Source organism: Nyctibius grandis, chromosome 11, assembly GCF_013368605.1.
Source record: "Nyctibius grandis isolate bNycGra1 chromosome 11, bNycGra1.pri, whole genome shotgun sequence".
Taxonomy (NCBI): Eukaryota; Metazoa; Chordata; class Aves; order Nyctibiiformes; family Nyctibiidae; genus Nyctibius; species Nyctibius grandis.
The window spans coordinates 27,391,568-27,404,198 of record NC_090668.1 but is presented as its reverse complement, the minus strand read 5'-3'; the positions used below and the strand labels follow the sequence as shown (position 1 = coordinate 27,404,198).

The 12,631-nt window shown below is 45.9% G+C and overlaps 1 protein-coding gene across 4 annotated transcripts in view; it reads right to left on the bottom strand.

Moving 5' to 3' along the window:
- TP53BP1 (tumor protein p53 binding protein 1) overlaps positions 1–12,426 on the bottom strand; it is a 38,118-nt gene extending 25,692 nt beyond the window's left edge. For 2 of the 4 annotated variants that reach the window (XM_068410257.1, XM_068410258.1), the window contains exons 1-6: positions 4,066–4,108; positions 3,906–3,993; positions 3,578–3,648; positions 2,799–2,957; positions 2,249–2,330; positions 1,200–1,345 (exon numbers count right to left, since the gene is read on the bottom strand). In XM_068410257.1, coding sequence (XP_068266358.1) covers positions 1,200–1,345; positions 2,249–2,330; positions 2,799–2,957; positions 3,578–3,648; positions 3,906–3,988 — 541 coding nt within the window. In that variant the 5' untranslated portion in view covers positions 3,989–3,993; positions 4,066–4,108. Of the gene's footprint in view, positions 1–1,199; positions 1,346–1,799; positions 1,849–2,248; positions 2,331–2,798; positions 2,958–3,577; positions 3,649–3,905; positions 3,994–4,065; positions 4,109–12,388 lie in introns of those variants that run through there. The other 2 variants (XM_068410259.1, XM_068410260.1) reach the window with 2 other exon arrangements.
- Between the last annotated feature and the right edge of the window lie 205 nt (positions 12,427–12,631).

Here is a 12,631-nt window from a genome sequence, read left to right as displayed (position 1 = left end):
AAATTCTGAGGAATGATATTCATGCTACTGCACAGTTACTTCTCGGATAGGCAAGGACAAGCTGATTTTCACACAGAGGTGGAGAAGGACCGCACATGAAAGTTCAGTATGTGAAATGTGAGCATAATATAGTTAAGATTAAAACGATTAAGTTTGTACCTACAAAACAGATTTATATCAGGCCAGACTGTACAAGCCTTCCTACTTGGGAATTTTAAAAGAAAAATCCCCAATGGCTCCAGTATCAGCACATTTGATCCAGCACTAGAATGCACATACAGGTAAGGTTCTTACAAGACAAGACACCTTGCATTGACCATTGACTCAGTGTGAGCAGGCGGTTGTTAGTGAACCTTCTCGATACCGAGGGTTCACGCACAAGATCACACTGGTATCGACACAGCTGTGCACAAATTAAAACTAAACAAAAAGCATGAAGTGAGACTTCACTTAGCTCATGCTTTATAAACTGTGACAAAGTTGCCTTTCAAAACTTTATTTTCTAGGCCTTTCACTATTAAGATTGTTAAGAACCTTTCTATTTCTTTATTAGCGTTTCAGTTGTGGATACCAAAACCAGACGTAGATGTCCTCCTAGTCAGACATACAGTGATGACCTCTCTCCTGATCCTATTTCACGTGATCTCTGCTCTTACAGGGAAGGAACATTAACCTAGATGACAAATAAGACTGACCAAACTTGTGGTACCAAGATTTTGATTGCAGCATCCTGTCCTATCCCAAGCAGGAAGGCCAATTCAGAGGAGTAAGGTGGAATGTTTTGCCAAAGTTACCCAGCATACCAAAGTCTGTAATATTTGCCTATGCTACTTATCCACCCTTCAGACTCTGCGTCACTGCGAAGGGTGAGCGTTACTATTGACAGTTTCAGAAGAGGGTAAAAGGGGTGGTTTTGGGTTTGTTCTTCAAGGGGCACAGAAAGAAAGGAAATTAAATGTATTTGACAAGCCAGTGTAACTGTTCTAACAAGAAGTGATATTTAGACATCGCTCCGTAGTACAGTGAAAGAGGCTGTGGACTTTCATTTCCAAAGCGTTCTCAATTTTAGCAGAAATTAAGTGAAAAACACTCACAGCACTCTGCACTCTACAACACTACGTGCCTAAACAGATCAGGTAGGGATGATGATTATGATGATCTCTGGGACGGACATTTTGGCTCTGCTAGTCTATTGTTACCTGTTGCATTATTCTCAGGAAACATCTCTTCCTGACTTGACAAGACATCTGACTCCTCGTGACCAGAATCAAGGGATTTCTCGGTTTTACTGGGGTCACAGTCAGGCATTTGTTTCCTGATATGCTCTTCTGCTTCCTGCAGAGTTCTGGAAAAGCAAGACACAGCCACTGACCTGAGAAATTCAAGGTATGAAGTAATACTGCAACTTTGTAAAGAAAAATTATCAGCACAGAGGAAAGGTATTCACTTGTATATACCACTGGAGGGAAAAAAAGAAAAGAAAAAAGAGAAAAAGGAAGAGCGACCTCTCTCCTGACAAAATAACATGTTCATCCTTAACAAGTTACATTTTCAAAATTGTTTTGTAAGTTTTCTACGAATCTAAGTGATGCTGAAATGGAATACAGATTGTTCTACCGACTTCTATTCAATGTGGATCCTAGGAGTTTTGTTTCATCTCCTTTTTAGTATTATTTTCTGGCAGAATATGACAATACAAGATAAGCTAAATATTATTTTATCCTGCGTAAAAGATACATAGAGAGTTTTCAACAAACTGAAGTTTCACATTTAAAAACAATTAAAACTATAAGGCTTACAATAGCAAATACTCAAAAGCATCCTGGAATAGCCACTTCTTAGCCTCTAGGTTTCTCCTGTGAGGCCAAAGCCTGTGTTGCAGCGATTAAGTTATTTTGAAATAACTTCTGTGACTTAAACTGAATTATTACTTTTAATGTATTCCAGTCGTTTAACTTTAAGAAAATTATTAGTATATTTTATTATACAGTGCACTCTCCCTTAAAAATAAACCTACTGATCTTTGTGTGCAAGAGTTTGACACCACCTCTTTTCTCAGCTAGGAATGGTGAAAACACTTAGTCAGCACTGCTGCAAAAAGGTCTCATCAGTACTTCATCTTTCCCTTCACTTTTCTCTCTTGCCTTGAAGCCTGAATCCTCCTACGTCTAAAAATCTAGTAAAAAAAGACACAAATCAACCTCCAGAATGTCAGCACGAGACCTACAAAGAACAAGGACTGTTTTACCTTTCAGACTTCTCTGGCTGGCCTTCCAAAGCAGTATGTGCTTCCGTGCTGGAGACAGTTTCCGTGCTGTCCCCACGCAGTTCTAGCAAGAGAGAGGGGAAAAAAAAAAAATTGTTACTCAGGTCACTTGCATTAATATACAGAGAAGAAAGTATAGTTCTGTAAATTACACAAATATCAAGACAAGCTTTATGTGAAAAAAAAAATAAATATTAAACTATCAATGATAACAACAACAACAACAAAGGACAGGATGAGGCTTTTACCAGGGAGGGAATTCAATATCAGATTGTTTGAATAGTCTGGAAACAAATTAGGAAAGAGAGGTGCAAGAATCAATGACAGCACTTGGACAGCTACAAGAAAACAAATGAACCAGCCAAAAGGAAAGAGAAGGCAAAATTCTTTTCAACTACCAATGAGCTGTGAACTAATTTTTGAAAACTACTAATACTGTATTTCCTGTCAATGAAACACTACATTGTAATTTAAAGAAAACAGAGAGAATTGACAGAGCAACAAAAGGACATCTAAGATCGTTTTCACATACCACCTTGAGTATCTCTCTTCACAAGTCTGGAAGAAGGGACAGCAGCTCCAGGGTGAAACTGATGCTTAGCATCTCCTTCATGGGGCACGAAGTCACTCTCAAAGTCCTGGCTCTGTGAGAGCTCTAGAGCTCCAAAAGGCAGCTGTGACATGCCTGTATCTAACATCAAACATCCATAACTAATATACATACCAAAAAAAAAAATAAATCCAAGAGCCACCTATCACTTTACAAGGGCAAAAGATACACCCTCTAATAAGGAAAGTATTTAGGCTATTGCTGAAACTCTGAATAAACTAACAGACTCTGATCTCAGCTGTACTAATTAAAAATATGGTAACAGAACAGGGACAGTGGCCATTAACTCAGAAACTGGTGTTAATCAGCCAGGTCTTACGTAACACCACCAGGCACTGCAGCAGATTTGGATTCTGTGATGAGAAAACAATCCTGGTAATACATGGCCTGTGCCTGAAAAGTCCTTTGATGACAACAACCATTATGCCACGAGTTCTTTACTCTGCCATAAAAAGGCTTCATCTCCTAATGGTCACGATGCATCCACGCCTGTTCTAAGCCATTGCCTGTTAACAATGAGATAAAATCACCATTTTTTTCCAAACACCAAAGCACAGAGACCAACTTCTGGAAAAAGACACCAATTTCTGACCCATTATTACCGGCACAACCACCCCCAGTGAGGCAGCTGAACTGAAGAACTACACAGATGGTTGATCAGATTCACAGCCCCAAGAAGAGACCTGAAATGGAGGAGTCACCTTCTACACACGGCGGAGCAGCACAGTCCTCCACGTCACCTTCACCTCCTTCTCCAGCCTTCCCAAGGGCACTGCAACACAAACACGTATTCACATCGCTCCGGGTTTCCCGCAGGCTGCCCCACAGCCGGCTTCTGTTCCGAGGGGTCGCGGCACAGCTGCAGCCCCTGACCGGGCGCGCCCGAGCGCTCCGAACCGCCACCGCGGCGCGGGCCGGGCCACCGACGGGGTGCAGCCACCACCGAGCCCGTGCTCCGGGCCTGTCCCCCGGCGCCACCGCGGTTTTACAGCGCAGAGGCCGAGGCGGCCCCGCGCCCACCCCACGCACCTGCTCTCCCCGCCGGGCGCTGGCACCTCCTCAGCGACGCGGCGCTGCGGGCCGGCGGCGCCCGGGCGGGCAGGTCTCTCCATCGGCTCTGCAAGCACAGCGCCGTCAGCACGGCGGGACCCCCGGCACGCCGCGGCCCCGCGCCCAGCCCCCACCTCACCTGCGGGCCTCTCTCGGGCCGCCCCGCCGCCCGCGGGGGCCCGGCTGCCGGCAGGGCCGCAGACAATCTCCTGCAAGACAGACACGTCAGGGCCGGGCCGGGCCGGGCCGCGCCGTCCCCGCGCCGGGCGCTCACCAGCACGGGGCTCGGGCTGCGCCGGGCCGGCAGCCGGCGGGCCAGCAGGCCGAGGCAGGCCCGCTCCGCGTCCTCCGCCGCGCCCTCGGGCTGCGAGTCCTCCACGATGAGGAGCGGCGTGCCCTGCTGCGAGAAGTCGGGGTCCAGCTGGCTGCCGCCGCGCTCCATGCAGGGCGCCGCAGGGGGCGGAACGCTGCCGGGGCCCTACGCCGCCCGCCCGCCGCCCCGCGCCGCGCTTCCCGCCGCCGCCATCTTGCTGCGCGCCCATTGGCGGCCCGCGCGCCGCCGGCGCCGTTACCAAGGAGACGGCGGCCCGCGCGCCGCCTGGCGGGTCTCGCACGGCGCGGGGCGGCCGGGGCCAGGAGGGGCCTTGGGCACACATTGTGGCAGTATTGTTGTCTTTCGGCATTAAACTTTTTGCCTAAAAACTAGTTAGTTTGAACAGACTAATGTAAATCCGCTTTTGCAAGTTCTCTTATTTTTTTACTTCTGCACCTCTCTGTATTTTATAGATAGAACCAAAAACACAGAAGACTGAAAAAACAGTACCTGGCCTGGAAGAAAGGGCTATTACGCAGTTATAGACAAAAGGTTGTACGTAGCGTACATACTGTACACTGTAAATACGAGGTGGTGTTAACAAATCTTCTGTGTAATGTGAAATCCAAGTTTGCACATGCATGTTAGGAACATTAAACAGGCTATAAACACCTACAGCCCCTACACAGAGGATGCTTCGGTGGTTGGTTGTTCAGCTCCCAGAAGATGCTCCTTTAGCACATATTAAGCTGCATTAGCGAAAAGTTTTTCTGGGACGCTAGTTTCAAACATACATACAACTTCAAACGTTGTCTGAAACTTGACCCAATGCCAAAGAACACCACAAGGCCTATGATTACTAAATCCTTTAGAAAGATTAAGTTGCTCATAGGCCTTTGCTGGCCATCTGGAAAAGCCAGATTTCTTGTTCACAAAATATTTATCCCAGGGAACTGAAAAGGAGACTGGGATCATGATGGGACAGCTGGCAGTCTAAGATCCTCAAGTGTCTCAAGTTTTAGAACAAGCTCTTAGAGTTTGTTCAATCTCCTTCAAGCAGATTCCGTTCCCATCAGACTGAAAGCATTTCAAATGGTCTTCCTTTATGCTTACTCTCAAAAATTAAACAAAATATAAAATTCCTCTTTTTTTTTTTGGCAAAATAGTAAGTAAAGCTGTCTTCTAAGCACAAGTATAACATGAGCCCTCATTTTTTAAAGCAAGTTTATGGTACTCCACTACTGATACTTGCTGGACTTACTAGTGGATTTCCAAGTTTGCTACTGTCTTCCCCTTTAGCACGTAAGAATAAGATCCTTCTCTTACCAACAGAACATTAAAAAAAATATATCCTTCCTCATATCATCTTCTTTTACGCTTCTATCCTGCCAGCACTTCTTATTAACTTCTCCTAGAGAAGACATGCTCTTCGTTAGTGCATTTGAAATACCTACCTAAGGCAAGCTCTTCAAACTCCAGATTTTCATCTGGAAGTGTTTCTACAATAGATACAGTTAACTACCAACTGGAGGAAAAAAAGGACAAAATTATAGTGTTTATGACAACACAAGAAGTACATGCAAGTGGGCAGACATTGGCCATGCATAATGTATATTTGGGAAGAAAATGAGAGCAGAAAAACAAAGAATGGATTTTGAAGAGCAGACGTCAATAAACAGGTAACTGACAAGTAAGATCTTGCGGCACAAGAAGAGTTACAAAGAGATGGCAGCTTCTTTACTAAAGGCACAAGTGCAAACTATCTTAATGCAAAGAAAGGATAAGAAACGTAATAGAAGAAGGTGATTTGACTAACGTATGACAAGGAAACAGAGGAAAGGAAACAATGAAATCAGAACTCTATCAGCTTTCTTAAAGGATCACTATAAAAGAGTGGCAGACTTGTACAAGGACAAAAATTAAAAAGGCCAGAGGTATCAAGAGCAATGAGAAAATAACCTATAGGCATACTAGTACGAAAACAACAACCGTAAGAATTGTTGCTCTGCTGTTCTGAGGGAACACTAATGGGTGGCTAATGTCAAGAAGGCAGAAGCATTTACTGTTCTTCTCTAAAAAGGTTAACAGAAAGTGGGAGTTAGTTAAACAACAATGACAAACGGCAAGACTTCAGCCTTGAAACAAGTCTGAAACAGGTTGAAGAGTGCTTATCTACGCCAGATGTTTTAAAAACTGTTGTGTCTAGTCTGCTAGCGTGGCCAGCAGGTTGAGGGAGGCGATTCTGCCCCTCTACTCTCATGAGAGCCCACCTGCAGTGCTGCGTCCAGCTCTGGGGCCCCCAACATAAGAAGGACATGGAGCTCTTGGAGCAAGTCCAGAGAAGGCCATGGAGATGATCAAGGGGCTGGAGCACCTCCGCTACAAAAACAGGCTGAGAGAGTTGGGGCTGTTCAGCCTGGAGAAGAGAAGGCTCCGGGGAGCCCTTCTAGCACCTTCCAGCACCTGAAGGGGCTACAGGAAAGCTGGAGAGGGGCTTTTTACAAGGACAAGTAGTGACAGGACAAGGGGGAACGGTTTTAAACTGAAAGAGGGGAGATTGAGATGAGATCTGAGGAGGAAATTCTTTGCTGTGAGGGTGGTGAGACCCTGGCCCAGGTTGCCCAGAGAAGCTGCGGCTGCCCCCTCCCTGGCAGTGTTCAAGGCCAGGTTGGATGGGGCTGGGAGCAGCCTGGTCTGGTGGAAGGTGTCCCTGCCCATGGCAGGGGGGTTGGAACTAGATGGTCTTTTAGGTCCCTTCCAATCCAAACCATTCTATCATTCTTCCCAAAAAATGTTGTCTTAGAAGTGTTAAGTTACCTTTCAAAACTCATGGAGGATAATGAGGTATCTGAAGACTAGAAGCGGCAAATGTGCCGGTCACTCTTTCTCAAAATTCCCTTCAAATCCTTGAAAACTTTGATAACAAATCATCAAACAAATTCCCAGTTTCTATCTAGAAAATAACAAGGAGAGGAGTTAGCAGCCAAGACAGATCTATAAAGACAATGCACATAACATCGATCTGATTTCTTCTCACGTCAGAGCGACAGGCCTTATGGATACAAGAAAAGTGGCAGAATAACAACTTTACTATAGTAAGACTTTTAGCAGTATCTATATGGGGTTCTCATAAGCAAACAAGGGAAGCATAGCCGTGATGAAATTGTAGTAAGGTAAGTAAAAAACCTGTTGAATATCCATCCCCAGAAAGTAATCATCATCAGTTCTATGTCAAAATAAATACGTTGGTCTTGGTCTGAAACTGGAAGTTGGACTAGATCATCCACAGGATTCCCTTCTGGTCTCATTTTTCTGCAATTCAATACTTTTGCATGAACCTGGGTAGGACAAAATTGAGAGCTCAGTCCAGGTAGTCAAATTAGTAAATGCCAAATTTATGTGTGAGTTTTAAAGCTGACTGCTCATTTTTTGTGTTACATTCACAATCCCAATTTTCCTCCATCTTTTTAATGCTATGAAAAAAACAGTCCTTTATAATACACAAATCTTTGATCAAAATATCCCCCCTCAGTTTGCAGACTGCCTTTTTTCTGGGTATTATCATAAATTACTAACAGGGTGTGGCCACCTTCATCTAAGAAAGAGGATAAAAGAGCAAAATTAATCTTTGCTTCCTTTCCCTTCAAACAAAAGGTGTTAGCACCAGACTTCCAATGAACAAAGGTATGAAGGCTGCCTGATTTTTCACATTTGGAGTATTCTTTCAGAATTTCTTGTATCTTACACAATTTGCAATGGACAGTTGAAGTTATGGTTTATTTTGTTCTGAATACTCCTTTGCAATGTAGTGTACTGATTAGGATGGGAAACCAAGAAACAGGACTCCTAGTACTCATTCTCATTTCTTCCACTGTGAATCCATTTCTGTGTGTCTCAGTGCAGCCCCAGGCCCCATCTTCAAAGCAGGACAGTATTCATGTGAAAACCACCAAATTCCAGATCCTGATTCCAAGTGGGAATTAGACCCCTAAACTAAGATACCTAACACGATAGCTAAACCTACTAAAGGAGCAAGGATGCCACTTGTCTTTGAAAATCTAGGTTTAAGTATTGTACTGTATTATTGCAATTATTATTTACATGGGAGACACATCTAAAATCCACCTGGCCGGTTTCTGGATACATTATCCTCTGCTCTACTAATTTGGGAACAATCCCTGCGCAGCGTTCACCGTTCTCGGGGTCCACGGGGGCAGCGGCACATAACGCCGGGCGTGGCACCCACCGAAGGTCCCCAGGAGACGATGTGCCCGGTAAAACGGGACGTGCCCGGAGCGGAGCGGGCCCGCCGCCCTCGGCTGTGCCGGCAGCGGGAGGCCCCCGCGGCCACCCGCGCTCCGCCGCTCGCAGCGAGCCACAACGCGCCCGTCCTCACGGCCACGAGACGCACCCGGCCTGCCCCGCCCCGCGCACAGCGCGTCGCATCCCCGCCGTGACCGGGCCGCGCTCCTCCCGCCGCCGGTGGAGTTCCCGGGCAGGGCCTGCGCAGCGCCCGGCCTGCAGCGGCGAGGCCGCGCCGAGGGGCTGCCCGGGCCTCGCGGCGGCTCCCACCGGCCCGCGCGCCCTGCGGGCCAGACGGAGCTGCCCCGGCCGGTGTCCGCCGGGCAGAGGCCAAGGGACGACGCGGCCGCGGGCGGGGGGAAGCGACGGGAGGGGGAGGCCGCGGCGCCGCCCCGGCCGCTTTACCTGGTCTGAGCCGGGAGGCGGCGAGCAGGGCCGGTACCGCCGCCTCGGGCGGAGGCAGCGCCGCTCCAGCCGCGCCGCCGGCCGGGCCCGCCCCCTGACATCAGGCGGGCGGCAACGCGCCGGGCCCCGCCCGCCGTCCGCGCCGGGGGCTCCGGGGCAGCGGCGCCGGGGGCGCCCGCGGCGGCTGCGAGGTGGGGCGAGAGCCGGGCAGGACCGGGCGGCCCGGACGTGCCCGCTGTGCCCTGTGCGGTGCTCCCGGGCTGGGGTGCGCGTTCGGGGCACCGCGGCGCCCTCGGCCATCGCCCGGCGTGTGGCCAAAGGCCTTCACCCCATCTCAGCGCGTTGCTGTGGAGCTCCCGAAAGCTTTCCAGTTCTCACCTTCCCCCAGGACCGTGTCACAGAGCTGGCACCAACATGTTGATTAAGAATGATTAACCTGACTTGTTAACACGCTAATCTCATTCACCAAGTGACGGTTCATTTGTGACATTATAACATGTTCATGTTCCTTTACAGCTGTTTTTAAATAAATACAAGTTTCTTAGATGAGGTTTGGCTGCAAAAAAAATGGGAACTCTTGTTCTAGTAAATGGCTAATGTGAACCAAAAACTTAAAACATTTTAGAGCTTCTCCCCTGTAAACACCCATTTAACCACTTTGCTAATTCAGGTGTGCCTTCAGAAGTCTGGTTTCTTTAGGATAATTGAATTTGGCCAAGTAACTTGACAGTTACTGACATCCTTTTCTAAAGATGTTTGATTCAGGAGACATTCGTAAACTGCTGAATTATTGGCTCAAAGAGCAGTGGATATTATGGTGTCAGATATAGCATATCTGCTATAATGAAACCCTACCATAGTTTCATTAGTTGAGCATAAAGGATGCAAAGGATAAGGATTAACCCTCAAAATGAATTTTTTTCCCAGTTTGACATGTAAGGGACATCATAGCTTCTCTCTCACAGATGAAAACTAAGAGTGAGACACTGTGAACTTTACATAGCTATAAAAGAAAGCAAGAACATTACAAAGAAGTTTAGAAAACCTAACCAAAAGGAATCTCATGAGTCCCAGGCTTTTAACATCACAGGCATCCCTACCTCGTGGCTCTCTTCCAACTCAGGATATTCTATGATTCTACTTTCTTGCCTACTTGTGCTCATGGCTGGTTTATGTTTGTTCTCATGCCATCACTGTCCTTCAGCACACATTTTTTTTTGTCCTTGCCATTTTTCCTGATATATTTATAGGTGCAATCTATAGTCCTTGTAATCCAGTCTTTATTTTAGTGAGATGAACCATTTGTTCCCTTTACTCTCATCTGTAAAATAGTTCCTCGTTAGCACTTCACACCTTGCCTTCTCCTCTCTCATCTTAGTGGTCCTTCTCTACACTCTTCAGGTCTGAATTCCCTCAATGTGTGTGACCAGAACTGTGTGCAGTGTTCTAGATGAGACCAGCACTGCCTGCTGACATTAGCACTTTCTGATCTCTGCCAGAAATACTTCATCTGATTCATCCTGGAACTGGCAAACTATGGCTTTTTCATGGCTCCATCATGCTGTAAAGTCAGTTGGCTTTTGAGCAACTAAAATACCTCCTCAATTGCTTTCAGGTGATTAGTGCCTAACTGGTAACAGAAATTCTTATTCTCAGTTACCAAATACACAACCTTACTCTCTGAAACATTATATTTCATCCTGCTTTTATTTTTGTAGTCCTCAAGGTCATTCAGTTCTTGCTGTAGAGCATTCTCCTTTTCTGCCACAATGGTAGTATTTTTACCCATATTCTTATTGCACAACAGCTATAACACAAAGTGAAAACTCAGCAAAAGCATATCACTTAGGATAAAAAGACAAAAGTGAAGTCACAAAGCTTTGGGGAGTGTCTTCATTTAGCCCACCACCAGGACTAAACAATAAGCAGTTGTTCTATCACCCAGTGTCAACCTAGTCTAGTGGAAGGTGTCCCTGCCCATGGCAGGGGGGTTGGAACTATATTATCTTTAAGGTCCCTTCCAACCCAAACCATTCTGTGATTCTATGATTCCACGACCAAAAAGGGAATTGGGAAAAGGAGAGAGACTCAGGGGCTGAAATTTAAACAGATTTAATAAAATAAGGAAACCAATATCAATGCTAATACAAAACACACAAAATTATACTTAGCTCACAGAGTGGTGGCAAAGTTGCTCCTGAGAGAACAATCCTTGAGAAGAGAGCAGAGCAAAGAGCCCCCCATCCCCAGCAGCTTTCCCATTTATAGTGACCCTGAGGTTAATGTCACAGCACACACCTGTGGGCCAGCCTGGGGCAGCTGCCCTGGGTTTAACTGCTGATGACCTTGACCACCAGCCCACAGCTGGGCACACACTGAAACAAAATGTGACAGAAAAGTGATTCTATAAATTTTATCCCTGCAAAACCAGGACGGGGAGACAAAAGCCATTTCTGCAGCTTGCTGAGTCTTACTAGAACTGCTCAGTCTTTATTAAGATTTTGCTTTGTAGTGTTGAGTGAGACACTGTAACTCAGCCTGGTAAGAATACAACTTTTCCCTAAACCAGAAACACCTTTAGAGAACTGTCTGTACTATTTCCGTATCCCTTTCAACCTAATTTCAACAATCTCTCTGTTTGAAAACAAATACCTGTTTGATTTTGCTCGTGTAAGAATGTTGTGATGAAGTTACTGGAATAATTTCTAGCAGGCACAAACTAACTAGAACTTTGTCCATTAGCTTTAACATGGACAGAGTGAAAAGAGAATGAATGGATATCTGCAAAGGTTGTAATTCCTGTTTTGAAGAAAGCGTGAGAGACAGCCAGGCCAAGAGAGGGAATCAGTAGCAGAATTTAAAAATGGAAGGCAAAAAACAGGCATAATAATTTTTGAAGACATTTCAAACCTTACAAGCACATTACATTTACTTATCAGGTACCTTACTTCATTTTTTGTTGGCATGATAACATGGAAACTCGGACAGGTTCTATAGCCATTACATCTGTACCTGACAAAGATACATGTATGTTACATTCTTATTGGACTTCAGAAGGCTCAGGGTTTTACCCAACACCTGTCTGGAACATGTGAGCATTGTCCATCTCTCATTCACAGACCCAGTAACGTTAAATCATTTTCACACTACAGTAGTGTACAATTACACAGTGGCCCCAGGAGGGTGCCCTGCTGGCACTGGTGTGCATTCCTTTGGGAAGGATAAATTCTGGATGCTGAGAAAACTTCCTAAAGCTCCACTGAGCTGACCCAAGAGTAATGTATGGGCAAGTGACATTACGTTTCACTCAAATGTTAAAGGAAAGCTAAGATAGTTTTAAATAACAGTGTACAGATGGACACACGACTGCAGGATTTAGAGACATTACTGTGAGCTGTGCTGTGGGGTAAATACATTTAAACAGTGAATTTGCTTGCGTTACCTTTTGAGACATGAAAGTGGAGGTCTCTGCTTCTCTTGATGTACTTGCGATATCACAAACTCCTTAAGCTGCAGACCTGAGGACTGCTTCCTTAGGTCATGGCAATGCCAAATCCTGCAGGACAGACAAGCCTCTAAATCAGTTCCAGAGGGTGCGTGGAACAGCAGTTTTGTACTTACTGTGTTCTTAAACCCTGTTTCTAATATCTACGTACAACTCTTCGTCAAACTTTTAGTCAGATCT